This window comes from Microcebus murinus, chromosome 22, assembly GCF_040939455.1.
Source record: "Microcebus murinus isolate Inina chromosome 22, M.murinus_Inina_mat1.0, whole genome shotgun sequence".
In the NCBI taxonomy this organism is placed as follows: Eukaryota; Metazoa; Chordata; class Mammalia; order Primates; family Cheirogaleidae; genus Microcebus; species Microcebus murinus.
In genome coordinates, this window is record NC_134125.1 from 7,251,878 (window position 1) to 7,279,680 (window position 27,803).

Consider the following 27,803-nt stretch of genomic DNA (forward strand, 5'->3'; position numbering starts at 1 on the left):
AGGAGGACCCAAGGGAAGGAAAGAGTTTATTTTAAACAGTAATTGTACAGTAATTGAGAAAAATGTTGTCAGGTGGCAGAACTAGGTGGCGCCTGCTAGAAGCTGCATGGTACAGCTGGGAAACGCACTCCCTAGGGAAACTTGGGACAAGAGAAGCTGTTTAGAACCGCTTGGAAATAAGACTTTTCTAGAATGGGCTGGTAGCTAAAGTAGCTTCTCTTTTTCTTTCAGAATACTCACACAAAAAGCTGTGCTGGTTCTTCAATATACACGTGAAATTTGAAAACTGCATTGGATGAGATTAAATTCTATATACAACTAGTAATTGTCCAGCTTCATTGCTCATTTTCAAGCAAAGGTAAAAAGTGTTCAGTATGAGAAAATATAGTTTGATATATTTGTTACAGTGCCGGGTGGGCACCAAGGAAGAAATAGAACCTTCCGAAAGGCTGTGTCCACCCACAATCCAAGCTGGGCAGGAGTGCAGCAATGGCATCGAACCAAACCTCTCACCAAATGGCCCCAGGAAAGGTGGCTGTCTCTCTCTCATCCTGGCACAGGCCTGTGAGGCTGAGTCTTCTCTTTGGAGCGGAGTCAGTTCCTGTCTAGTTCACCTCACCAAGAAGTCCATGCTGTCTCAGCAGCTTGTTAAGTCTGTCAATTTCTTGTTCCTATTCAAAAGCCAACAAATGTGAGGATTTATTTTGAGTCTCACCAAGGATGTGACAATCATTCAGTGAGGCACAGGGACACAAAGATGAATGAAAGTTATACTCTTTGTAGCATTCAGCCTGCTATGGAGCCTGCTACAATCAGATAGCAGCACCGACTCAGAGGTGGGGACCTGGCAGAACTCTGGGGCAGGTGGGCATAGCTTTGATGCCTAAGCTGAAAGGACAAGGAAGACTTGCTCAAGGGACAGGTGCTCCAAGCTGAGGGCACCGCAGGAACGTGAGAAGCACCTGCTGAAGGAGGGAACTGCAAACAGGACATTTCTCCAAACGTGTCTCTTACCTTTTCAGAGCAGTTGAATTCAAGGTGTTGGATCTTGGCGGCCAATTGTATATTCATCTGTTTTAACCTCAGGAGTTGCCGTTCTGAACGTGTCTTAACTGAGATAATTATCCCTGAAATAAAATTGAGGGTCTTTGATACTGGTTTCTAATTTAACCACTCAGGGCAAAAAAATCTGTGTTCTTATACACACATGTAATTGGGAAGAGTGGTGACAGACACATGCGACAGTCATCACCTAGAGGCAGCAGAACCAGGCGGGTCAGGGTTTCCTTTCTGAACTGCTTGGTTCCCAGTTACACAGTGTATCTCTTTAGCCCACACGGCTGGGAAGTCTTTCAGACTAGTCACTGACAAGATGAGCGTTAAGCTCCTTAATCCAGAACCTGTTCGCGCCAGCGTCGGTACACGGCAGCAGTGTGCACAGATGCCACGGGCTGAAAGCGCTCCCTTTCCACGTAAGCAGCTTCGGTAGGAACCGAAAGGCTCCCTTTTAACAAAATCCAAGTGAATGTCTCAAAAAAAAAAAAAAACCAAAAACAAAAAACAGTCTCACTCTCTTGCCCAGGCTAGAGTGAGTGCCTTGGCATCAGCCTAGCTCACAGCAACCTCGAACTCCTGGGCTCAAGCGATCCTCCTGCCTCAGCCTCCCAAGTAGTTGGGACTACAGGCATGCACCACTATGCCCAGCTAATTTTTTCTATATATATTAGTTGGCCAATTAATTTCTTTCTATTTTTAGTAAAGATGGGGTCTCACTCTTGCTCAGGCTGGTTTCTAACTCCTGAGCTCAAACGATCCACCCACCTCGGCCTCCCAGAGTGCTAGGATTATAGGCATGAGCCACCGCACCCAGCCCAAGTGAATGTTCTTAATGGGTTTTAATTGCTAGATCTAAACTTGCTCATAACCAGCCCCTAAAGCCAGAATTCACAGACCGAGCTGTTTATACAGTCCCACATCTGAAGCAGACCTGGTCCTGTACGGGCTAGGTCATGCTGGAGCCAAGTGGGCCGTGGAGCCAGGGCGCCGTGACAGGGCTCACTGGGCTCCTTCCCCAGGCAGCTATTCTCAGAAACCATGAGGCCACACTGTCACTCCCTCACCCTCCAGACAGTAATCCATAGCCTATTGTCCCAGCGGATCTAGTGGGCCCTAGTCTGGGGACTCCCAAAGCTGGCTGGACACCCAGAGCACCTCGGAGTGCTTCAAAAACCCCTGGCCGGGCTGCCCGCCAGGCCCTCTGCATCAGGCTCATTTGGAAAAAAAAAAAAAAAGCCTTGAAGGTGACTCTGATGCAGCAGGTCCACAGACAAGCATTTGAGCAGTTCTGACCAGCTTAGGGGCAGCTGAACCCACCCTACCCACAAGCAAGTCACAGCAGCAGCACGGCTTCCCTGCAGCTGAGGCCCTGGACCACAGGGTGTGTGTGAGGACCAGGAGTCTTGCCTGGAATCTGGGAAGACGGGATTTCCCCAAGTACATGCTCCACAGCCAGGGTCTACGGTATCTGACTAGGTGTCATTTCCCAAAAAGGTACCCAAACATTAATTTGGAAGACTTAAAAGTTCTTGAGCCTTCCTCACACTATCGTGCTTTTACGCTCTCTAAAAGGGGAGGAATGCAGCATAGAGCATTTCTCAGCTGACTCGCCTCCGCCTGGACGGTGCCCTCCCAGGGTGGGCCGGGTTTGGTAGAATCCCCTTCAGGAAACACTAAATTAAAAACAAAGATGCGCTGGCTGGGAAAAACCCAGGAGGGGCTAGTAACCCTTTCCATAAATTTTTCTCTTTGAGACAGAGTTTCGCTCTGTTGCCCTGAGTTGAGTGCCGTGACATTATACTAGCTCACAGCAATCTCAGACTCCTAGGCTCAAGCAATTCTCCTGCCTTAGCCTCCCAAGTAGCTGGGACAACAGGTGCATGCTACCACACCTGGCTAATTTTTTCTATTTTTAGTAGAGACAGTCTCACTCTTGCTCAGGCTGACCTCAAGCGATCCTCCCACCTCGGCCTCCCAGAGTGCTAGGATTACAGGCGTGAGCCACCACACCCAGCCCATAATTTTTTTTTTTTTTTTTTTTTTGCGACAGAGTCTCACTGTGTTGCCCAGGCTAGAGTGAGTGCCGTGGTGTCAGCCTAGCTCATAGCAACCTCAATCTCCTGGGCTCAAGCAATCCTGCTTGCTCAGCCTCCCGAGTAGCTGGGACAACAGACATGTGCCACCATGCCCGGCTAATTTTTTCTATATATTTTTAGTTGGCCAATTAATGTCTTTCTATTTATAGTAGAGACGAGGTCTTGCTCTTGCTCAGGCTGGTTTCGCACTCCTGACCTCGATCATTTGGTCCGCCTCGGCCTCCTAGAGTGCTAGGATTACAGGCGTGAGCCACCACGCCCGGCCCATAACTATCTTTTAATAATTGTGAAAATATAGCCTAACGGAGAAGGTAGTTCCTCTCAGAATACACGGTCTGGTCTCAGTATGTAGCTGCAGAGGTGCCAGCGACACCAAAACACACCACTTCACTTTTCTCTAGACTCTGGGAGGAAAGAGGAAGGGCGGGGGATGGTAGGGAAGGAGGAGGTGGTGGCTTCCATCATGGGAGCTGTCCACATGTGAGCGCATCCAGAGTGACAAAGCAGCCATGCCGCCAACCCATTCCGGGCCCGCCCGCACCCCCGTGCCTCCACCACCCAGGAGCGCGGCAGACGCACCGTTGATGATCCGGGCCACCCGCCACAGCCGCAGCAGGATCAACAGGCCAAGAGCCTCAAACTCATGCTCCAGGAACAGGAGGACAATGTCAAGGACGAACGAGACCACCACCACGATGGCATCCAGGATTTCAAACTTGTGGTGAAAGAACTCCAGGCGGAAGACAAATATTTTAAAGAAAATCTCCATCATAAAAAAGGCCAAGATGGCAATGCTCATGTAGTGGAACACCTGAAGGGGACAAGGAGCCACAGTCAGAGCAAATCTGGGCCTCGGTCACCAGCTGGGGCAGGTCACACAGACGGGCTGACCTCGAGTACACCTGCCTGGTTACCAAAGAGCAAAGTCATTTGTTGGACAAATACTGAACTACCAGCACCAGGCGCTGTTCTCAGTGCTGGAAATGCAGCATGAACATCACAGACAAGGGCCCCGCTCTCTGAAGGGCAATTGGGCAACGTCAGAATTAAAACATCCACCATAGCCTTTGGCTCGGCAATTCCACAGCTAAGAACTTATCCTCCAGCTAAGCTCACTTGTGCACAAAGATGTGTGGTAAGGAGACTTACTGCAGCACTGTTTGCAGAGCCAAAGATCTTCCATTTCCTACACCGTTTGTAGAATGTAAATATCCATTAGAAGGCACTCTTCAAGTGAATGGTAGTACCTCCACCTGACATGGAGCACTGGCAATTGTAGTTAAACTGTTCAAAAAGACTAAGCCAGGTAGGTGGTGCACACCTGTAATCCCAGCTACTCCAGAGGCCAAGGTGGAAAGATCACTTGAGTCCGGGGGTTCGAGTCCAGTCTGGGCAACATAGTGATACCCCCTCTCTTAAAAATAAAAAGAAAAAATGAAAAGACTAAAGCAGACCCACGTGTACCACTTAGGAATGATCACCACGGCAGGTGGTAATTGCAAAGAGTCCCTAGATCTTGATTTATAAGTACTTGTCCTCACAGTAAGGTAACCATTCCTAGGTCTGCCATGGGGAAAGTACCAAGTTTTAGATTTCTTATGCCAGAAAGCAAGGACACTTTCAAAGACTTATGGAGATATGTCAGAATGACACAGTAGTCAGCTTGAAGAGGCTCACAGTGACCCAATTTGGGACATTTTGAACATCAAAAATAATGACTAACATTGATTATGATACACTGAAATAAAAAATTCCTAAGTCTAGTGAGGTACACCCACGCATACAGACACAAGTTGGGGGAAGAAGGAGGAAAGCTCTTCCTTGCAGAAGAATACCAACTACTAAATGTGGAAGGAGAGACAGAGCTAGCAAATCACCCCTTAGCATCTGCCAGCGTATTTGCTGACACAGGCCAGCATCACCAAGGGATGCCAACTGGGGGAGAGGGTGTTTGCATGGTACCGAAGTGTCAGCGGCAGGTCGTTTATAACGGCAAAGGGAAAAGGGCCCCCAGACCGTGGAGTGGTCTGGCTTTTGCCACCTACATCAAGTGATCCAGCTGAGTGGCACTAAGCTGGGACCCTGGCACTACGTGTCCCTGAAGGCACCACCATCAAGGAGGAATGCCTGCTGACCGAGCCCAGGCCCTAACCTCTGGTACACAGGAGGTTAAGACACAAGGTCAAGGACCTCTGGGGAAATATTCAAACAAATCCAGAACATGGGACATCCTACAAGACAATTGGCTGGACTCTCCAAAAAGTCAATGTCATGCAGTAAAAAGAAATGAAAAAGGGTGTGAGGACTCTTCTAGATTACAAAAGCCCAAGGTGAGATAATGAAATAGAATACTGGAGGTCTGGGTCCCAGTTTGAGAAAACACACTGTAAGGGACATTCTTGGGACAAGAGAGGACGTGTGAATAAAAGTGGTTACTAGGTGGGATTGATCTTTAGGTCTGATGGCGCTATTATGGCCTTGTAGCAGAAAGATCTTATCCGTAGGCATGTTGAAGTCTTTAGGGGTGAAGTGTCGAGATGTTGAATGGTCAGACAGAAATGTGTCTGTGGGCATATAAGGTGATAAAGCAAATACAGCAAAATGTCTACTATTTTTCATAATAAAAATGTGAGAAGAAAGATGGTAAGTACAGCCGGTATCTTCGTGGATTCTATTAGAAAATGGAGAGGGCAGATGCTTCTCCTTCCATGCAAAAACCAGGGCTGGCAGGGAAGGCAGCCTCACAGGGCGCCTCTGCAAAGGTACCAGGAGTGAGGAGTCTTAATGTCTCTTTCTGCCATTTTTGCCACTTCAGGGCACGGGTAAGCACTTCCCCCAGTGGCTCCAGCTTGGGGGACATGCAGATCATCAACAAGAGGAAAACAAGAGGAGAAACAGCCCTCCTGCCCCAGGGGACCGGAAAGCCAGCCACGCTCCTGGGTGGACAGCCCCTCTGGGATCAGCCACACTCTCCAGCCCAGTGGTCCAGCTTCGCTCACTATTTAACCAAGTGAAATGGGGTTTCCTGCTTGTAGTAAATGCTCATCTATAATTTGGGAAGGAAGACACCTTCTCTGCCCCTTGACTAAAACACCCAATCAAACCACCATCCCAGAGGGCCCTGCTACTCCAGTAGGTGAGAGCTGCTTCACCATGCACCCGCAGCGGATAGCAGAGTGAACCGTATCAGTAAAACCCCAGAAGAACTGCGACATTACCCTGGCAGCGTACTTATTCTTGTCTGGCTGGATGATCTTCAAGTCTAGAATGAGCTCGGCAAGCACCAGGAGGGCATCCAGGACGACCAGGCAAATGATGATGACCTGCGGGCCGAGGGAATGGGCCAGAAACGTGAGACTCAAGCAGGCACGCTACTCCCACCTTAAGCGCTGGTTTGGAGATGGCTGGGTGAAACTACCGGTAAAGATCCTGGGAGGGAGCCTGAGGGGGCCAGCCTCTGTCCAGCCAATGGCAAAACCCACCTCTCCCCCCTCCGGGAGGTGCCTGCCCTCCCAGAGCCTCTCTCTTTGCACGGCTCATCTGCTGACCTCGGTCACTGTTTCTCAATTTCACCTCTCAAGCCCCACTGCCACTTCCTAGATGGCAAAAAATAAAAAATATTTTTTAAAGTCTTTACTTGTGTTTTGGGGATTTGCTGTTGCCAGGGCACCCGCAGAACAGATGCTTAATCATTCAACATGTCCCAGCCTCAGTGATTTGAATCCTGGAAGGGACGTCCATGGACTGCCTACTTCAGGCCACTGGGTCACAGCGATGGCCACCGCGCTCACAGGCCAGCTCCACAGAGCCCCGAGGTGCTCGCCCGGTTCCCATGTGCTCCTCAGGGCCCACGGTTTCCTGGGAACTGAGGGGAGCTGCTGCGGGGAAGCCCATCTCGTGGGCTTTGTGACCTGCCGGTGGAGGAGGATGAGTGGGGACCAGGGTGGGTGGGTGGTCTCACTGGTGGCGGGTGTGGGAAACAGCTGGTGGTAGTGGCAGTCCTGGTGACCGAGGACACTAATGGCGGGCTCGCCCCAGCTCCATCAGCCCCGGCCTCAGCACGTGTCAACACCACTGAGCCTCAGTTAACCTGAAGTTAGGCCTGAAGGACCCTGTGTGACTCTTCTCTTCCCTTGGACATTCTGGACCATCACCTCCTCCCCCCGGGGCCTGGCTTCTCGCACTCTCAGATCAATAGATTTTAACCTCTGAAAATTAATCTACCGTTATCTTGGCAATTTCTGCAGTTTCAGATTCAAATTAAACAAATTCAGGCCTATGCAAGAACAAACTATTAATCCTTTGACCATTTCAACCTGTAGGTAATTATTTCAGTAATTAAAGTATTTGATGACGTGGTTTACTGTGAAAATGACCCAAGAAATTGCTTTGTAATGCAGTTTTCACATATACTCAAATTCAGCAGTTTAATAAAAGTTCAAGCCTCAGGTAGGTTTTCTGTTTTTTTCTGTTGATTTTAGAGCTAAAGGGATCTGAGAGCTCATGGGGTCTAAAACCAAGACACAGAGATACAAGGAACAGACCTGATATTCAGGCTACCATGTGGATGAACCTTGAAAACATCGTATTACGTGAAAGCAGCCAGACACAAAAGGCCATATATTATATGATCCCATTTACATAAAACGTCCAGAAATGGAAAATCCATAAAGACAAAGTGCAGATTAATGGTTGCCAACGTCTGGGGACAAAGGGGAATGCAGAATGACTGCTTAATGGGTAAAGGGTTTCCATTTGGGGTGATGAGAATGTTCTGGCACTAGATATTGGTGAGTTGTACAACATCGTGAATGTCCTAAATAAATGCCACAGAATTATCTACTTTACAATGATTGATTTTGTTATGTGAATCTCACCTCAATTTAAAAAAGAAAACCACCAAAAATAAAAAGGAGACAAATTGACCCAAAGTCACCAAATTACGATGCCTGGGTCCCAACCCTGGCCTCTAGGAACTAATCCCAAGGCCCTGAATTTCTGGTTTCTGAGGGGAGCCACACCACAAAGAAAAATGCTGAGAATTCAGAGAAGCCAGTTAATTCCAATCCCTCCCCCTGGTGAGGATGGCTGTACCCAGCCAGAGTCCAGAGGTGCAGGGCGCACCCTGGGCCGAGCCTTGGCTTTAGTGTCCTCCTGGGGAAAATGGGGTTGGCCGAATTTCTACACCAGAGCGATAGTGGGAGCGTGACAGGAGGTCCTCGTGAAGAGTGCCCAGCATAGGGCCTGGCCCATGGTGCAAAGGAACAAAATGAAGTCCTTGACCTTCAGGACCACCTTCCCTTGGCTTGACTCTATCCTGTCCATCCGGGGACCCATGGAGGCCTCAATCACCTCGTGTTCTCTCCCTTAATTGTGCTGGTCCGTGTAAGAAGTGACAGGGGTTAACTATCGTGTCACCTCGGCCACCTCAAACCACCTGAGAAGGGGATTTCAGAACCTTCCTGTTTGCTGATTCTACCTGCAGAAATCGACACCCCTGAACCCTCATGCCCTGGCTCCAGCCTGGCCTCCTGGTTCCCCCTGAATCCTTCCACCAGTCTGATGTCACCCCCCCAACCACTTAGAACCTTGAATGGCAGCCCACTGCCTACGGATAACCGTCCCTCGCCTCCTCTCTTGCTAGGCAATGGCCCTGCTTGCTAAACTCGAGCCACATGCACTCTTGTCCGTTCCCTGGACGCTGCGGGCACTCTCCCACCTGGGGCCTTGGCACGGGCAGCCCCCTACCTGGAGAGCTCCTCCCTGCCCCCTCACGGCAGGTGACATTTCACCTCCTCCAACTCCAGCCCTCAACCAGGTCTCCCTGCACCCCCAGGATCTCTCGGAGCCCCCTTCTGTCTCCTTACAGAGAGCTTCTGTCTCCCCTGTAACCAGTATGCGTCTCGGTGACGATTCCTGTAATTCCTGCCTCTCCACAGGCTGTCGGAACCTCAGTGGGGGCAGGGACGTGTCCGCCACGTTTGCCACTGTACACAGTAGGTGCTCAATAAGCAACCAGCAAGTAAGTGAATAAACATCTTGATTTACTAAAGTCATTCATCTTTTCCCCCAGTAGGAGTGTCTCTGGGGGCTCCCAGCCCTGAGCCGGCCGAGTGGCCCCGTGGCGACATCCCGAGGGGCAGTCCCAGGCGCCCCTTTCAGGTGGAAGGCAGCTGGCTCGTTCCTTCTCCCGAAACTGAGGGTGTGAGATTTCAACCCCAATGACTTAATGCCACGTTTCCTTTCCTATCACAGCCACAGAGGAACGAGCAGGTCGCGAGTGCTGTTGGCTTGCTTTCTTTAAGCCACAAGAAAGTGAAAAAAGGAAAAAGACCAAAATAATTTTTTTTCTCGAAATGTGCTTCCAGACACTGCCCGCTGCAGGGTTGGCCAGGCTCACCTGCAGTGGTCCTTCAAGATCAGAAATATTCTTCAAAATGAACCCCATAGAAAGTTCAGTTCCCTGTGCTCCACTGTGGACCAAGCTCCCTCTGCTGCTCTCCCCCAACCACACCCGGGGCCGGCGGAGGGTTACAGCCACGCGGGCATTTCTGGCATGGCTCCACAAGAGAAGAGACTCCCATGGTGACGAGTCTCCTGAGGCAGGGACCCTCCTGGCCTTGTTCAAGAGCCGGCACTCGGCTGTCTCCAGTGTCTGCCCTTTCATCTACTTTGTGTATGGTCCAATTTGCACATTGCAGAATGGTTACCATTTTAAAGTTGGCTTACAGTTCAGTGGCACTAAGTACATTCACAAGCCTGTGTGACCATCACCACTCTCTAGTTCCAGAACATTTTCATCACCCTTCATGGAATCCCTCCAGCCTGTGGCAAGCACCACTCTACTTCCTGTCTCTATGGACGTGCCTGTCCTAGACATTTCCTATAAACGGAATCACATAACCTGTGGTCTTCTGTGACTGGCTTCTTCCACGTGGCATGTTTTCCAGATTCATCCATGCTATAGTGTGGATCAGTGCTTCATGCCCTTTTATGTCTGAATAGTATTCCACTGTGTGGATGGACGTTTTAACATTCATTCATTGATGGGCCTTTAATTTACTTTCAGATTATGTCCCCCCCATCCCCCCAACAACACAGGACATGCCCACTGCACCCCAGTGGGGCACGGGGCGCCTGGCGGGTGGTAGGTGCCCAGTGACCATCTGTGGGACAAGCGAGGCAGTGGCAGAGATGTCCCCTCTGGCCAGCCGCCTGACATTCTTCCCTCGCCTGGGGCATCATGGGCTCCTGCCCCACCTACCTGAAACCGGTGGGAGCTGAAGAGCTTCCTCAACGAGCTCCTGAAGTCAGGCGGGGGCCTGGGTGTGGGGCCGGGGCCAGCATCCGGGCCTGCGGCGTGGCCCTCCTCGCCCGAGGCTGGCGTCGACGGCTGCTGCTCCTCCTCCTCCTCCTCCTCTTCATTCTCCCACTTTTTGTAGTTGATGTTCCAGGTTTGGTAGTCGTCCCCGACGACACTGAAGTGCCTCAAGAACTTGCTCATCCTCTGGCCGGAAGCCACCTTGGCCCTGCGGGTGACTGCCTGAAGGGGCGGGGACAGAGCACAAGAGCCTCAGGCAGGGCGGCGCTGAGAGCGGGGAGGCTCAGACCCCACGCTGCTGTGACAGGGAGGGCCCGGCCGCGCCACCCTGGGTGCTCGGAGCACCGTGTGAGCACAGAGACCATGAGAGGTCACGGTGGTTTCTCGTGTTTCTATTTTTGGAACCCGGGGTCTCAGTGTGTATGAGGCAACAGGAAACTCCAGACTCCACCAGGCCTGTCGCTGTGGTCTGGCTGGCAGCAGCCGACAGAATCACGCTGCGGCCCGTCACAAAGCAGCCACCTCGGCCCAGGTGTAAACACCGGAAGAGCCGCCACACGGTTCAGAGACATCAGCCCCGAACGCTGGAGGTGAGAGTGGGCCGGGCGGGAGGGGAAAGCCAAAAGTAAAAGTACCCAGATTTTCACAGAAAAGTCACGAGATTTCCACCCTTGGTGCCACAAATCAGCCCTGGTCAGGTGAGTGGCAAATGGACTTTTCTAAGTTCAGCCACTACTATTTTAAATACACAGAGATGACCCAGAGCAAAGCAAATACCCTCCCCCCACCTCTTTACCCTACCAGGTACCACATTTTTCATAAAGTTAAATAATTAAAACTTTTGGGTGTTGAGTACAAGAATAAGTGATATAATCAGCAGAACAGGAAAAGGGCCCAGATTTGTGTCCCTGAGGGAAGCTGGAGGCAAAGCAGTGGCAGTCCTGAGCATTGGGGAGAGACCAGAGAGTTAGGACATCTGGCTTTCCCTCTTGAAAAAAATAAAATCTTATCCCTGCCTTACCCCATGAATGCAAAAATGAATTTCAGATGCATTAACATTAATGTGTGTGTGTGTGTATATATATATATTAAACCCTTTAAAAGTCTTAGAACAAAATGTGGCAAGTATCTTCATGACCTCAGGAGAGGGAAAGATTAATTAACAAAAAATAGATTTGACTGCATCAAAACTAAATGCTTTCATATGCTATGCACACATACACATAGCCCTGCAAAGTTAAAAGACACACCACAGACGGGGAGTAAATATTTGCAATGTACTTGATAAAGATTTAGTGTCCAGAATATCCAAAGAAATCTTACAAATCAAAAAGCAAAAGAGGCCGGGCACGGTGGCTCACGCCTGTAGTCCTAGCACTCTGGGAGGCTGAGGTGGGCGGATTGCTCGAGGTCAGGGGTTCGAAACCAGCCTGAGCAAGAGCGAGACCCCGTCTCTACTATAAATAGAAAGAAATTAATTGGCCAACTAAAAATATATAGAAAAAATTAGCCAGGCATGGTGGCGCATGCCTGTAGTCCCAGCTACTCGGGAGGCTGAGGCAGAAGGATTGCTTGAGCCCAGGAGTTTGAGGTTGCTGTGAGCTAGGCTGACACCACGGCACTCACTCTACTCTGGGCAACAAAGCGAGACTCTGTCTCAAAAATAAAAAAAAGAAAAAGAAAATATCCATTGCCCTTTTCCCATGGAGTTAATGGGCAGGTCACAGAAGAGAAAACCCAAGTGGCTGAGATGCTCAACCCCACTAGTGCTCAGGAAAATGCAAACCGAAGTGATAGTCCCCGTCTTTTCACTGCTGGGGTTGGCAGGAATCTCAAGTCTACACATTGAATGCTGGTGAGGGTGTGAAGCAATGGGGCCTCTTCAACACTGAAGACGGGAACAGACACTGTGCCACCATTTGGGGAGGCAATTTGGCATTGTCGAGTTGACACTGGCATATTTTTCTTAATGACATGTTCAAGAATGTTCACTGAAAATATTCACCCAGATGGTAGGAGAGAGAAATGAGTCTTCTCTAAGTCACGTGAGGGAATACTATACAGCAGTGAAAATTAACTGTGATGTCTCTATACATCACGGGTGACGCCCACGTATCCCCCCGCCTCCTAGCAGCACTGAATGTGGCAGATCAATCACTCCTTTCTTCAAACGCTTCCTTCACTGGTTTCTGGAAGGACACGCCCGCCTGATATTCCTCCTACCTCAATGGTGGCTTCTTGCCAGTCTCTTCTGCTGGACACCTTAAAAGGAAGACCTTCCATCTAAGTACTGAGCACACCGTACAACGGGGCGACTGTACACCCAGTGCCTCCAACAGAGTCCTGCATTTAACAGATACTCAAAAATACTCCAATATTTGTTCAGTGACTGAGTGGAGATAGCAACGTGGATAGACAGTCAATGAGTTGGATTGAGAAAAGAGACAGGTGAGACACACAGCAAAGAAAAGGAAGTGGATCAGGCGTGGTGGCTCTCGCCTACAATCCTGGTGCTCTGAGGGCCAGGCGCAGGGACACCGAAGCCCCCAGGTGGCTACTGGCCATAATTTCCCTCAGAAATACCTCGCCCTGCAGACAAAAGCCACCGCTGCTATTTCTCAGCACCGTGGGAGCCGCAGGGCGCTTTACAAAAACCACATTCGTATTTTACAGGAGAGGAAATTCTTTCTCAGACCTTGCCCCCAAGTAAAGATGCAGCTTTTAGCAACGTGGGATGAAAATATTCAGCGGAGCAGAAAACAATTCTGGTTTTAAGTCAAGAGTCTGTCATGCCAGAAGCAGAGAAGTTCTAGAAAAGGGCAAAGACATAGCTGATCGAGAAACGTGGTGGGCCTCAGCAGCTTCACCAGTCCCCCGGGCTCTCGGAAAGACTGAGTCGCGGGGCGCAGGGAGCAGCCTCCCCGGAAGCGCTGCTGTCACTACTTTCAGCCACAAAAACTCTGCTCACCTGCCGCTGCCCCTGGCCTTTCCAGGTACACGGACCCAGAGTCCCTCTGCGCAACCCCAAGAACTGATGCCCGTAGAGCTGCTGGCACTGGACACCCCCACGGCTGCGTTTCCCCCGCGAGAATCCTTGCTGTCCCCACGACACCCTGGCACTCCTCTCTCCGAAGTCGTTGCTCTGTATCACACGGCCTGTGACCTGGGTTCCTACCTGCGCGACGGTATCACCCCCTCAGACGCTGCTCACTCCGTTCTGCGCCACAGTCTCGCCTCCTGATCTTTCTCCTCCCTCCTGGGTCTCACCATGTCCCTGCCCCCATGCTGGAAGTGACCCTTCCAGGGTGACTCTCCCCTTTGCTGGTCTCAGCAACACCTGTGTTCTCAACACTGCTCACATTCAATCAAAGTCTCCAGCCTGCTGTCCCAGATCCTGCCAGATCATTAGTTTGCCGTGACCCAAACTCAACTCTTTTTTTATTATTTTTAATGTTTTTTTGAGACAGAGTCTCACTGTTGCCTGAGCTAGAGTGCCGTGGCGTCAGCCTAGCTCTCAGCAACCTCAAACTCCTGGGCTCAAGCGATCCTCCTGCTTCAGCCTCCCTAGTAGTTGGGACTACAGGCATGCGCCACCATGCCTAACTTTTCCTATATATACGTTTTTAGTTGTCCAGATAATTTCTTTCTATTTTTAGTAGAGATGGGGTCTCGCTCTTGCTCAGGCTAGTCTCGAACTCCTGAGCTCAAACAATCCACCCGCCTCGGCCTCCCAGAGTGCTAGGATTACAGGCGTGAGCCTTGCCTGGCCTGAACTCATTCCTTATCCTTTGCCATGTGCACTCCTCCTTCCCCACCCCCCGGGCGTGGTGTCCCATCCGCCTGCTGCCCAGCCAAGACTGGAGGTTCATCCTTGGCCTCCTGCCGCCTCTAACCTCACTGATTTCCGCTCGGCCCATCCTTGCTCCATGCAGTGGCAGCCAAGGGCCCCTTCCTCCAATGCCAGTCTGGCTGTGTCCCTGCCGACTGGAACACCCTTCGCCTTCCCTAGGAGGCCTTCCTGGATCCCACCCTCCACCAGCGGGTGAGGCCCCTGACCATCTGCACGTCACCCCACTGCCAACGGGCCCGGGAAGCCTCCAAACCACCTGTCTCCAGCACTGGCCCCGAACACAGGGACGGCAGAGACCCTTCCTCCCCTGGTCACAGGGAGGGCAGTAAGTAGCTAATAAAACAATCAACAGCCACAAAATCACAGGCGCTGCCCCTTCAAGGTAAGCGTATCACCCACTTCCCTTTTGCAGGTACCACGACAGGTACTGTACCAGAAAATTGCTACCTAGGAGAGAGGGGGAAAGAAAAAGATGGACCTAGAAGTGACGGGAATGTTCTCGTGGAATCGATCTTCACAATCGAGGAAGGTGCCATCGGTGGAGGGGACAGTCCTTACAGCATGGTCACGTAGCAACTGCAGAAAATGACACTTTTTACGAAATTCAGCCAGCTCCCGGTTCCCAGGGCCGAATGGCCCTTCGGTTCCCATTGCCTTGTGCATTCTCAAAGCCAGTTTTTGAAACTTGATTTGCTTATTACCCACCACCCTTGCCCCCGAACTCTAACAAGACACCATGGCAGGGACATCCGTGACTACCAACCAACACTTATTCTTTTTAGTATGTACAGTCACACACTGTGGCGACTTTCTTCCACACACCACTTCATTTGAACTCCTAACCACCCTCCAAGGTTGAGGCCATCCTTTAGGGTCTTGGAGAGGGAAGTGGCACATCCAAAGTCACACTCTGTTGGAAAATGGAAAAGCCGGGATCAGCCCCTGGACTGTGTGACTTGGAGACTCTGTCCTAGAAGACAGAGCAGGCGACCAGGGATCCCGCCTGCTCAGAGGGTACAGGGGGTTGCATGGTGGCCCTCCACTTAGGACCTCAGGATATGACCCTATTTGGAATACGGGTCTTTGTGGATGTAATTAAAGATCTTGAGATGAAAGCATCCTGGCTTTAGGGTCAGTACTAAATCCAAGGACTAGCGTCCTTATAAAAAGAGGGAAGGGCACACAGAGGATACGACCCCGTGAAGACGGAGGCAGAGAGTGGAGTGATGCGTCTCCACGCCACGGACTGTGGGCAACGGGAAGCTGGGGACAGTCCCGAGCGTCGTCTCAGAGCCTTGAGAAGGCGCCGCCCTGCCAACACACCGATCCGGCCTTCTGGCCTCCGGAACTGAGAGCACGTGCGTTTGTCCCCTGCCATCCAGTGTGTGCTAATTTGCTGCGGCCCCAGGAAGTAACACGGAGGACGTGCACCGGAGTTGCCCGGGACAGGGCAGCCTGCAGGCTGGAGCTCTCCCCACTACCTCTGTGGGCTGCACGCCCGTCCTGGACCCCAAGGAGGTGCGGGCTCCTCCGGGTCACCAAACCTCGGGACGAAGCCCATTCCTGCAGCCAGTCCCAGCGACAGCTGCTGCTTCGGGCTCTGCAACTTTTGTCAGTGCCAGGCAGAGCGTGCCTATGTGACGAGCTCCCACACAAACCCCGGCGCCAGTCTCTAGTGGACTTCTCTGGTCTTAAGCATGTCACACATCTTGTCACACCTGGTTGCCGGGAGAACTGTGTCCTCTGTGATCCCCCTGGCCCAGGAGAGGACTCTGGAAGCTTGTGCCTGGTTTCCTCTGAACTTCGCCCCACGTGCCTTTTCCCTTCATGGTTTTAATTCGTGTCCTTTTGCTGCGCTGAGTCTCAGCCATTAGCACCTGGAGCCCTCCCAGTGAGTCACCGAATCCCGACACACTCCCTTACTTAAAGCTCTTCTTTGGTTTCCACTGCTCTTGTAATTAAAGACTCAGCTGGGCACCGTGGCACGTGCTCGTAATCCCAGCGCTTTGGGAGGCGGAGGCAGCAAGGTCACTTGGGGCCAGGCATTCAAGCCTGCAGGGAGCTCTGATGACACCACTGTAATCCAGCCTGGGTGACAGAGTGAGACCCTCTCTCTAAAAAAAAAAAAAAAAAAAGAAAAAAGAAAAAAGAAAAAAGACTCAAAAGCCTCCCAGAGGGCTACTGCTGGCGCTGCACACTGCCGCCTCTGCCCACCTATCTGACCCCACCTCTCCTCTCCCCTCCCCCTGCTCCGGCCACACTGTCTCCATTTAGCCTTTCCTACTCCACTGGTGTCTCCAACCACAGGGACCTTTGCACGTGCAATTTCCTCTGCTTGGAATGTGCCACCCCCTTTCACCTTGTCATCTATCTTCTCCATTTTATTTTATTAAGAGATGGCATCCTGCTCTGCTGCCCCGGCTGGAGTGCAGTGGTGCCATCATAGCTCGCTGCAGCCTCGAACTCCTGGTCTCAAGCGATCCTCCTGCCTCGGTGTCCCGGGTAGCTGGAACTACTAGCACACCTGGTCCATCTAGCTTCTTTTTCTCCTTCAGCCCCCACCCCCAGCATCCCAGCTCACAGGAGCCGCCTGGGTCTCCCCGACACACTGTCACGTGGCCCCAGAGTCCTCTCTGTAGTATAGTGTCCTCCTGTTTCTGTGACTGAGGCTGGCGTGCCCCCGACCAGACAGAGCGCCCACAGGGCACTGACCAGGCAGCTTCCTGCTCACCACGACCCGTGCCGGGCAGACCACAGGCACTAGGCACACCCGGGTGGTGAAGTGAAACCAGTGTCACCCGCAGCGGGGAGGCAGAGGCAGGAGGACCATGCAGCAAGCTCACCTACCCAGCCCCTGCCCCTAGGGGGTTTGTGTTCTGGGGAAAACCTATTTTTAAAATCAGGGAAGTCTTTAAATAAGCGTAGAAGCTTTTCCTTCTCTAGGGTGGGGAGGAAGTTTGAGGTTCATGAAAACAACCACTGTGACGGCTGACTGGCTCCGGCGGGAGGGGGCACTTACAGGCTGGTGGCCCCGGTCCCCCCAAAGCTATGTCCCCCAACTTTCTCTCCTCTTCCTGTTGGGCCAGGAACTCTCCTGACCTGATAGACAAGTCTGCCCACCTGGCAAGATGGTCATGAGGCTGGCTGGCGACCGTGTGGGAAATGATGGTTACAGGAACGGATCCAGCCACTGTAGCACCTGCTGTCACCCGAGCTCTGTGCAAAACCCTCACGACACCTCGCAACAACCCACCAGGTGGGGACGGAACTGTCTCCATTTACAGATGAAGAAACTGGGACCAGAGCTGCCAGTGACTTGCCCCAGGTCACACGGCTGGCCAGAAGCACACCTAGGATTCCAACCCAGGCTGCTACCCAAGCCTTGCCCCCTCCTCCCTCTGCCCCCGTGCGGGGTGGGGAGTTTGAGGCAGTGCTTCTCAGCAACACACCACGTTTCATACCCTGCCTTTCACACACACTGCCACGCACATTCTACAACCAACAACAAAGTCACTACGTGTGAAACACATTTTCCATTTTATTCTATTTCATTTCTTAAAAGGCTGATTGTAAGCCGGGCGCGGTGGCTCACGCCTGTAATCCTAGCACTCTGGGAGGCTGAGGCGGGCGGATTGCTCGAGGTCAGGAGTTCGAAACCAGCCTGAGCAAGAGCGAGACCCCGTCTCTACTAAAAAAAATAGAAAGAAATTAATTGGCCAACTAATATATATATATAAAAATTAGGCTGGCATGGTGGCGCATGCCTGTAGTCCCAGCTACTCGGGAGGCTGAGGCAGAAGGATTGCTTGAGCCCAGGAGTTTGAGGTTGCTGTGAGCTAGGCTGACACCATAGCACTCACTCTAGTCTGGGCAACAAAGTGAGACTCTGTCTCAAAAAAAAAAAAAAAAAAAAAGGCTGATTGTAGCCCATCAAATGGATTTTAGGGGCCTGGGCACAGTGGCTCACACCTGTAATCCCAGCACTTTAGGAGGCCGAGGTGGTGGGATCACTTGAGGCCAGGAGTTAGAGACCAGCTTGGGCAACACAGTGAGACGCCATCTCTATAAAACGTAAAAAAAATTAGCCAGACATGGTGGAGAGTGCCTGTAGTCCCAGCTACTTGGGAGGCTGAGTCAGGAGGATGGTTTGTGCCCCGGAGTTTGAGATTGCTGTGAGCTATGATGAAGCCACTGCACTCTACCCGGAGTGACAGAGCAAGACTCTGTCTCAAAAACAAAACAAAAAAACCCCAACATGGATTTCAGGATCCACCAATGGGCTGAGTTCTTCGGGGTTGGGTGGGGGTGGGAGTAGGGGACTATTTCCCTACAAATGACTGTCTGCCAAGTCTGGTCCAAAGTCACATCATCCAGGAGCATAAATTCAGGTATTTGTTTTACAAAAGCATAGAAAGAAAAAAATATAGTTACCCAGCTAGAAAGTAAGAGCTATCATCAGTGTCACTCGGTCACCTGGGCCAACGTCTTCCTTTCAGCTAAGGAAACCACAGAGGGAGGCGGCGCCCAGCCACACACTGGAATCATCTGGAAGCCTTAGAACACCCTGCAGCCTGGGACCCAAGGCTCGGAGATGGACTGGAGGGGTTTGGGTGCGGCCGAGGTGGAGAGGCAGCACCTGGCCACACTCTCCGGAGAAAGGACCCGAAGGGCTGCAAGGGTCTCTAGGCACGCCTGGCTCCCGGGCTCCCCGAGTGCAGCGGCTGAGGAATGTCACAGACGGGCTGAAGACCCAGCCGGTCCTCACAGTCTAAGTGCTGGCTGCAGCCCCGCACCGGGTAAGCACTTTCCCACCCGCACAAGCTTGCTTGATCCTCACAACTCCGCGAGGCAGTGGTACTGTTCCCGCTTTACAGAAGAGGAAAACTGAGGCTCAGAGGCAGGGAGGGCAGGTGCCCACGGCCAGCAGAACTGGGTGCAGGGAGTCCGGACTCCGCACTCGGCTGCAACTCCCGCTGGTTTCTCCTACAACACGGCCTTTCCCTCACAGAGAGGAGCCGGACACAATCCAAAAGCTCTAAAAGCAATCCCATTAAAACAGAATTTTTTTTCCAAACACACTTTACCACATCTCCCCAACAACGCCCTCCCGGGCTGGCCTGTGTGTGACGACCGACAGACTCCTGTCCCCCGGAGTGGCCCACGGTGTGTCCGTGGCTCTGTCAGCCCCCGCTGCCCCGCTGCCCCTGTGCAGGCCTCTGGCCAGGCTCCCACCCCCTTCCCGGCTTGTCCCTGCACCTCCCAGCTTCGTGCGAGCCCCCAGGCCCTAGAGCACCCCCAGCCCAGCCTCACTTGCTGCCATCCCCCCCCAAACAGACCTCGGGCCTAGATCTATTCCTTTTAGTATTACCACGGTGAAAACATGAACAGAAGGGAAATAAAGTCAGTATCCCAACACAAACATCCATCATCTAGCGACTTCTCTCTAATCTGTTAGAATTACAAGCACAGAGGGCAGACGGTTCTGTATCTTACTTCTCCCTACCAGTTGCACGCAGACCCACGCCTTTCCGTGGGCAAAACACCCACCGAGGAGTCAAACGGTCTCATCACCGCATTTTTTGATTGTTCCTAATTTTTAGCACCATTATCACCAATGCCAAGAGCACACTTTCTCACGTTTTAACATCTCTGAAATCTGGATGTGCCTTACAATGGATCGGTGTCGGGGTTCTGTCGCCTCGTGTCACGGGACATGGCAGCACACGGTCTTCCCCACAGCGCATAGAATCACGGCGCACCCACAATCAACGTCTGGCGTGCCAAGACACAGGGTGCCGTGAATGATGCCCTTTCGTTTTCATGGTTTTTTTTTCTCTCCCATTAATGAAATGACCAGCCTCGAATATGAACGTTGTCACGACTCTCGACGCACGCAGTTTCCCCAGTTACGTGGGTTGACCAGTTCCTCCCGGTATGGTCGAGGGCGCTGGTTTCACCACAGTCTAATCAGCACGGAGCATTTCCACGTGCTTTTCTGATTCACCACATTTAATAGGGAACTCAAATGAAGGAATAGTATGAATTGTTTTTATTTATCGTTCTTTGGTACTAACTTTCTCATTAACAATACCTGGAACTCAGGGAGTGCCTCTTATTATAGTTGCTGAGATCATTAATTTGATAAAGTGCAAGTTCACCATCATTATCATTCCACGGTCCCAGCGGCCCTCGCCTTTGCTTCTTGGACTCTTCCCCACTCACCCCTGAGGCTCCCCTGAGCTTCCAGTCCTGCCCTGGACAGCTCCACCCGGCCGGGCCCCCAGAACCTCGGGGAGAACAGCTCCAAAGTGCCCCAATCTTCACAACCAATGTCCCCCCAAGCCCAACAAATCTGCACCCCGGATATCAGGGACAGAGTTTATGGTCCCCCTCGGAATGGCCATAAGATACAGGAGGCAAAGCATTTGCTTTGGAGCCAGGCCAGGTTGAAATTCCTTTTCTGCCACTTCCTAGCTATGTGATTCTGAGTAAGTGGCTTTACTGCTCTGTGTCCAAATCCCATCGACAATAAAATGGGCGGGAAGGAAAAGCCCTGGACCGCTCAGTCTCCGCCTAACGCTGTGAGCCCACTGTCTCATCAAACCCTCCTGGCAACCCGTCGGGGGCAGAGGTGGTAAATAACCTTTTCACCATTTTCCAGATAAGGAAACTGAGGCTCCAGGAGGTGAAGGCCTGGCCTAATGACACACAGTCATTAAAATGAAGAGCTGGGATTCGAACCGCTTGATTCAGATTATTGGCTATCTTGAGGTTTCCTGAAGTCCTCTTAACGTGTTTCACCTTCGTGCCTTTAAAACTTTGGCACGGTGGAAACACCCTGTATGGGTAATCTCTCTCTCCCCTGTCCGAAACACCAAACAGAATTACCTTCAAGGCTGGGAGTTCCTTTAATGCTACTAGAGCACCAGAATCAATTTACCTTTCCATCCCGCGTGGACATTTTCCTGTTGCTTCTGAGTCTGAAAAATAAGAAAACATTCATGCAGATGTCGTTCTGCCACCATTTGCCTTAGTGTGTGCTTTGCAATCCTCTCTTACAAACTAGTTGTAGGTTAAGTTAGTTTTAAAGATGTCTGAAAATAGCATTAAGCTCAAAACGTATGTAGAAAATCATACATCCTAGGCATACTGCCAAAGGGACTGAAACAGGTGAACGGATACCTGTCCACGGACGTTCCTAGCAGCACACCCTCAACAGCAAGAGGTGGAAACAATCCAGGTGTCCTCGATGGAGGAACAGAATGGGCACATCCACACAAGGGGACGTTATTCAGCCATGAAAACAAATGAAGCACCGATACGTGCTACAACACGGATAAATCTCCAAGACAGTACGCTCGGGGAAGGCAGCTGGACACCGAATGTCACGTAGTATGTGATTCCATTGATACGAAATACCCAGAACAGGCAAATCCAGACACAGAAGCAGAACGGTGGTTGCCAGGGGCTGGGGGAAGGGAAGAATGCGGAGTGGCTATTTAATGGGTACAGGGTTTCCTTTTAGGATGATGAAAATATTCTAGAACTAGATAGAGGTGTTGGCTGCGCACAAATGGCACTGAATGATTCACTTTAAAATGGTAAATTTTAGCCAGGTGCGGTGGCTCATGCCTGTAGTCCTAGCACTCTGGGAGGCCAAGGTGGGTGGATCGGTCAAGGTCAGGAGTTTGAAACTAGCCTGAGCAAGAGCGAGACCCCGCCCCCCCACCCCGTCTCTACTAAAAAAAGAAAGAAATTAATTGGCCAACTAAAAATATATAGAAAAAATTAGCCGGGCATGGTGGCTCGTGCCTGTAGTCCCAGCTACTCGGGAGGCTGAGGCAGGAGAATCACTTGAGCCCAGGAGTTTGAGGTTGCTGTGAGCTAGGCTGACGCCATGGCACTCTAGCCCGGGCAATAGAGTGAGACCCTGCTTTAAATAAATAAATAAATAAAATGGTAAATTTCATGTTATGTGAATTTCGTTCCAATTAAAACACATAGACATTGCAGAGTTGGGGTTGCTCTGAAAAGCAGCAAACAATTTAAGTGTCCTCTGCCAGCTGTTGGGTCAGTTAATGTGCATTTGAACAGTGGAGCTGCCACTGCCGTTAGATCTTCACGCGGGTGGGGAAGACATCGGCCACATAGAGAAAAACGGCATCACATCGCAGCGTAGTGTAGGGTGACCCCATCTACGTAGGGGGAAAATATATGCTTTGTTTTTGGCCTGCAAGAATATATGCAAACTCTTCACAGTGGGTTATTTCCAGAAAAAGGGGACTGACCTGTGTATGGGGCTGGGTGGGTGTTTTCCTTCTTTGCTTCTGGGAGGTTTGAACTTTTATGATGACTATGTGTTATTTTTGAAGATTATTTTTAACATAGTGGCATATGCATGTAGTAAAAAATTTAAATACAAAAAGATATACTATGACAAGTCTCCTCCCTTCCAATCCTGTTCTTCCCTGAAGCAGTCATTCCCCCCAGTTCCCTATGTGGCCTTCCGGGGTATTCTACACCTTCACGCACACATCATGCTTCCCCCCACCCCGCCTCCTTTTTTTTTTTCTTACACAAATGTGAGCCCACACACTGCTGTGAACTATTTTCCTTTAGGGAGTGGTGGCCAGAATAACTGCCCCCTCCCCCAGCAAAAGATGCACACGCCCTAATCCCTGGACTGCGTGTGTCACATGACGAAAAGGACTTTGCAGATACTGTTAAGGATCTTGGGATGGAGGGTGGGTCCGTGTAATCAGAAGGTTTTTTTGTTTTGTTTTTTGAGACAGAGTCTCACTCTGTTGCCTGGGCTAGAGTGAGTGCCGTGGAGTCAGCCTAACTCATAGCAACCTCAAACTCCTGGGCTCAAGCAATCCTCCTGCCTCAGCCTCCCAGGTAGTTGGGACTACAGGCACCTGCCACCGTGCCTGGCTAATTTTTTCTATATATTTTTAGTTGGCCAATTAATTTCTCTCTATTTTTAGTAGAGACAGGGTCTCACTCTTGCTCAGGCTGGTTTTGAACTCCTGACCTTGAGCTATCTGGCCACCTCAGCCTCCCAGAGTGCTAGGGAAGAAGGATATTTTTAAGTGGAGGCTGGAGAATTAAAAGATGGGAGGACAGAAGCAGAGGTTGGAGTCAGAGAAAGATCTAAAGATGTCACACTACTGACTTTAAGGTGGAGGAAGGGGCCAGTGCAAGGAATGTGGGCACCTCTAGAATCAGCAAAGGCAACCTAACAACCCCTCCCCCCAGAGCCTCCGGAATCAGCGCAGCCCTGCCGACACCTTGATCTTGGACCACTGAGACCAACTCTGGACTTCTGCCCCCCAGAATTGCAAGATAATAAATGTGTGTGTTGTTTTAAGTTTGTGGGCATTTGTCACAGCAGCCACAGGAGACTGACAGTGTCTCAGATCGCTCTGTGCCAGGGTGCTGGACACCAAGTGCATTTCTTATAATGGCTGCACGGGATTTCCCTGTAGCAATGTGTTCGGTTCCACTAGCAATGAACACTTTGGTTGTTTCCCAACATTTTCCTACCCCGATGTTCCAGTGAATAGCGTTGCACACCTTGTGTTGCTTCTATAATAATATATTACCATTTTGAAAAAAGTATTCACAAAGGCTTTTTAAAAAAAAAAAAAAAGTTCCCTCCCCACAGCCCCAGGCTGAGGGCGCAAAGGACTCTCAGAGCGTTCCTTGCTGGTTGACTGACAGAGCGGCTTCTGCAACCAGCAGAGTTTAGCTCTGTATGTCCCCATCCCAGCCTGCTCTCGCCAGAGGGGCTCAAGTGGAACCATCACCTTCCACACAAGCGAAGGAAGAATTAAGGTGCCATGGAGATTTCCTTCCTCCACAAGACAAGACATGGAGCTCCCAAACACACAGAAAACCACTTGGCGTCACCAATTCAAGCAACAGAAAACTTAAACTTACCATGCCCTCCTTCATTAAACTACTCAAAAAAAATAAAAAGGATAAAACACAGTGCTTGTGAGGCTGCATGGAAATTTGCACACACTGCTGGGGATGACTTTTCTAAATAGCCATCTGGTGATAAGTGGCAAGTGCCTTCAAAATGATCATACCCTTGACTTAAACACCTCAGTTTGAAAATTTTATCTCAAAGAAATCATTAGATAGCAAAAATATATATATAATGTAGACAATGATATGTATAGCTAAGTCAGATATCATGGCTAAAACCTACCAACAGCCCTCAAACTGACTTTAGGAAACAACTGAGAAAGGCAGAGGGATATTAGGAAGAATGACAAATTTGAGGTCTATGTAGAAATATAGGAAAAAAATGCTGTTAAGCAATGAGAAGAAACATAGAACTCTGATGGTTTTACACACTGCTTACAACTGAAGAAACTTATCTGAACCTTTTCTAGGTGCCAGGCACTGTGCTGGGTTCTGGGAACTCCAAGGTGAAGAGATGAGAAAAAGGTCAGGGTCCTGGTGGGCTTATGTAGGCGGGAGACAAGGAACCAAGGAAACAAGATCACACCCCCAGGGCTAAGTGCTGGCTGTTGAGCACGGCTCCTTTAGGTGGGGTGGTCAGGGAAGACTTCTCAATAATTGACACTTAGTGTGTTCCCTGAGTTACAGGGGGCAAGTCACAGATGATTGCGGGGAAGAGCATTCCCAGGGAAGGGAAGAGCATGTGCACCGTGCAGAGGCCCTGAGAGAGCAAAGAACTAAGGAGGAGGAAGAGGCCAGGGTGATAGCAATGGAGCAAGAGAGAAGAATCAAAAATAATCACACCCGATTGGGTAGCGAGCACAGTAGGCGATGCAGAGGATTTGGGGGGTAGGGTCAGGGGCGGCAGCCAGGAAGCCATGAGGTGACAAGAGATGACAGGGGCACGGACTTGGGAGTGGAAGTGAGGACGCAGAGGGGTGGCCAGGTGCAGGACGTGCTTAGGGGTAGACCTTGCTGCTGGCCTAGACTGGGGGAGGTGGGAGAAGATGGCAGAACGGAGGACGCCGCTCCCGGGGTGCAGGCCCGAGTGACTAGCAGAGGAGGTTTGGGGGCAAGAGCACTGGGCTTCCTCCTTCTTGCTAAAGCAGCGGCAGGGAAGGCCTGGGGCTGCAGAGCAGTCCTGGACTTGTGCAAGCCTCAGCCCCGAGACTTTCAAAACCCTGCCCTCACCAGCTCTCCCCCAGGGGAGTCAGAGGCGAGAAGCTGCTGCCCACAGCCTTGGTCTTACCCAAGAAGCGTCTAGAATCTAGATGCTGATGGGGCTCTCCGGAAACACTGCAGATTTCAGATGGTCCAAGGCAGAGAAGTGCTTTCCAAGGGGTGGGGACAGGGGCGCCCGGCAGTAACCTTGTGCCAGGTGCTGCCCTGAGCCTTTCCCCCCAAGCACCGAGTCTTCTCAGCTAGCCTGTGAGGTAGGTACCATGCTTGAGCCCACGGGAAAGATATGGAAACTGAGGCGCCCACCAGCAAAGTCACATGGCTGGGCCTGCAAGAGCCTCCGCACCCAGCAGAGGTACCAGATAAAGGTTGGGGGTTCCTGGAGGGAACCCCTATCTGTCTTGGGGTTTGCCTGCCCCAACCAACCATTCCTGTTCCTCAACACTTGCCCCACGGGGGTGCGTGTTAAAGTATTTCCAGGGGCAGCTTTGCTGGGCTCCTGCCGCCTCTCCTGGGTCCCCGGCACTGCCTCTGCCCTCACTCCCCTCCCGCGGTTTCCCCAGGAGGGCTGTGGGGCAGGGGCGACGACTCAAAGGACTCGGCGTGCCACACAGACCTGGTGTAAGTCCTGGCTCTGCCTCCTTTGGCTGTGTGACGCAAGGCAAGTGGCTTGGCCTCTCTGAGTCTCGGTTTCCTCACCTGTAAGTAAGAGACAACGACCGTAGGGACTCCACCTGTTGCTTGGCGCGTGAGGCTGCGAAGGCACCTGGCCCAGGCAGCCCCAGCGTCACAGGGCAGCTCTCGTTGGCGTCCCACTCTCAAGCGGGGATAAACCAGGTCCCGTGCGTGCGCCCCCTCCAGCCACGACAAGGCAGGGGTCCCCGGGAATCGCTGTCCTCACGCGTCGGCTGCGCTGGGAGACGCTAAAGCCCTCCGAGGGCTGGGGTCCGGCTGGGACCACGCGGCAGTGCAGCGGGGACAGGGAGGGCCCGTCTCCTCGGAGGGGCCGGGTTTGGGGGTTTGGAGAAGGGGCTGCACCCGCGCCCGGCCCGCAGCACTCACCTAGCGCCCCGCCCGCCCGCGGCCACCGCAGAGACTGGGAGCCCCGCGCCGCCCGGCCGCCCCGCCCCGCCAGGCCCCGCCCCCGCCAGGCCCCGGCCAGGCCCCGCCCCCGCCAGGCCCCGCCCCCGGCCAGGCCCCGCCCCCAGGCCCTGCCAGGCCCCGGCCCCCTCCAGACTCAGTCGGCGTCTGGGCCTCGGCCGGGCCTGCGTCCCGGCGCCCTGTCCTTACTTCTGTGTGTCCCCGATTGCCTGCAGCTCCCCCGCCCCAGCTCCGCCGCCCGAGCCCGGCCGGGGCCCCGCTGTCCTGCAGCCGGACAAAGGTCCCGCCCGTGGGAGGAATCACGAGAATCCTGGCCCGGGCAGCCTGCGGGAAGGGTGGGGGCAGGGAGCCACTTCCTTCCTCTGGCGGCTGGGGGAGGGGCGAACCCCCAACACGCACACGCGCCCCCCACCGCCCTCTCCGGCCCCTCTGCGACTCCCGATTCCTTACTCGGCATCAGCCGGGCGGGGGTGGGTGGGGGCGGATGCTCAGGGCTCCCGCGGTGGGTGGCTGGGGCTGGAGGGGGTCCCTGCTCGAGCGAGGGCTGGAACTGGCCAGAGGAGGGAGCCTTCCCGCCTGAGGCCCGGCCTCCTGCTGCAGCCGACCTGGAGGCCCTACTTTGCAGGTCCCGCTCCGAAGCCCCCTCGCCGGGCTTCCCGGCACCGTGCACAAAGTGTGACCAGTTGTGTTAGCTTCGTCTTCCCCAAAAGACCGCTCGTCCCAAACTGCCAAGGGCAGAAGCCATCAGCTGCACAACTCTGCTTCGGCCTTAGCTAAACGGGGAAGAGTCTTAATTCCTTGGGGTTGTACTAGTTGCTCGCCGCTGCTGTAACAATTGCCACAATCCTGCTGGCTCGAAACAGCACAACTGTGTCGTTTTCTTACCGCTCAGGACGCTAAAATCACGGTGCTGGCAGGGCCGTGCCTCCTGGAAGCTCTAGCGGCGTCTGTTCCCTGCCTTTTCCGGCTGCTGGAGGCGCCCGCGATCCTCGGCTTCTGGCTGCATCACTCACACCTGCGCTTCCACCCTGACCTCGCATCACCTCCCGTTCTCTTATAAGGACCTGTGATTGCATCAGACCTGCCTGGGTAACCCAGGATAATCTCTCCTTCGCAAGGCCCTTGACCACATGTGCAAGTCCCCTTTGCCACTTAAGGCAAATACAGGTTCTGGGGATTAGGTTCTGCTACTGGGGGTGGGGGGCCTTATTTTGCATCCCGTGGGGAT

General features: G+C 52.2%; 2 protein-coding genes across 6 annotated transcripts in view; one reads left to right on the forward strand and one right to left on the reverse strand.

Annotated features, from left to right (window-relative positions):
* Positions 1–1,152, forward strand: part of TCTN1 (tectonic family member 1) — a 29,517-nt gene extending 28,365 nt beyond the window's left edge. For both annotated transcript variants that reach the window (XM_075996552.1, XM_075996553.1), the window contains one exon: positions 232–1,152. The gene's annotated coding sequence lies outside the window, so the exon portion shown is untranslated. The remainder of the gene's footprint in view (positions 1–231) is intronic.
* HVCN1 (hydrogen voltage gated channel 1) lies at positions 6–27,761 on the reverse strand. 4 transcript variants are annotated; one of them, XM_020282964.2, is made up of 8 exons: positions 27,461–27,761; positions 26,091–26,173; positions 21,264–21,303; positions 10,417–10,695; positions 6,371–6,475; positions 3,732–3,963; positions 1,015–1,127; positions 6–671 (listed from the first exon to the last, which is right to left on the reverse strand). In XM_020282964.2, exons 3-8 carry the CDS (start codon positions 21,282–21,284, stop codon positions 606–608), a joined length of 816 nt encoding a protein of 271 aa, XP_020138553.1. In that variant the 5' UTR covers positions 21,285–21,303; positions 26,091–26,173; positions 27,461–27,761; the 3' UTR covers positions 6–605. The 4 variants fall into 4 exon arrangements, with proteins under 4 accessions (XP_020138553.1, XP_020138552.1, XP_012637791.1 ...); XM_020282963.2 differs by lacking the exon at positions 27,461–27,761 and adding an exon at positions 26,765–26,892; XM_012782337.2 differs by lacking the exon at positions 27,461–27,761 and adding an exon at positions 26,537–26,599.
* Positions 27,762–27,803: the final 42 nt, after the last annotated feature.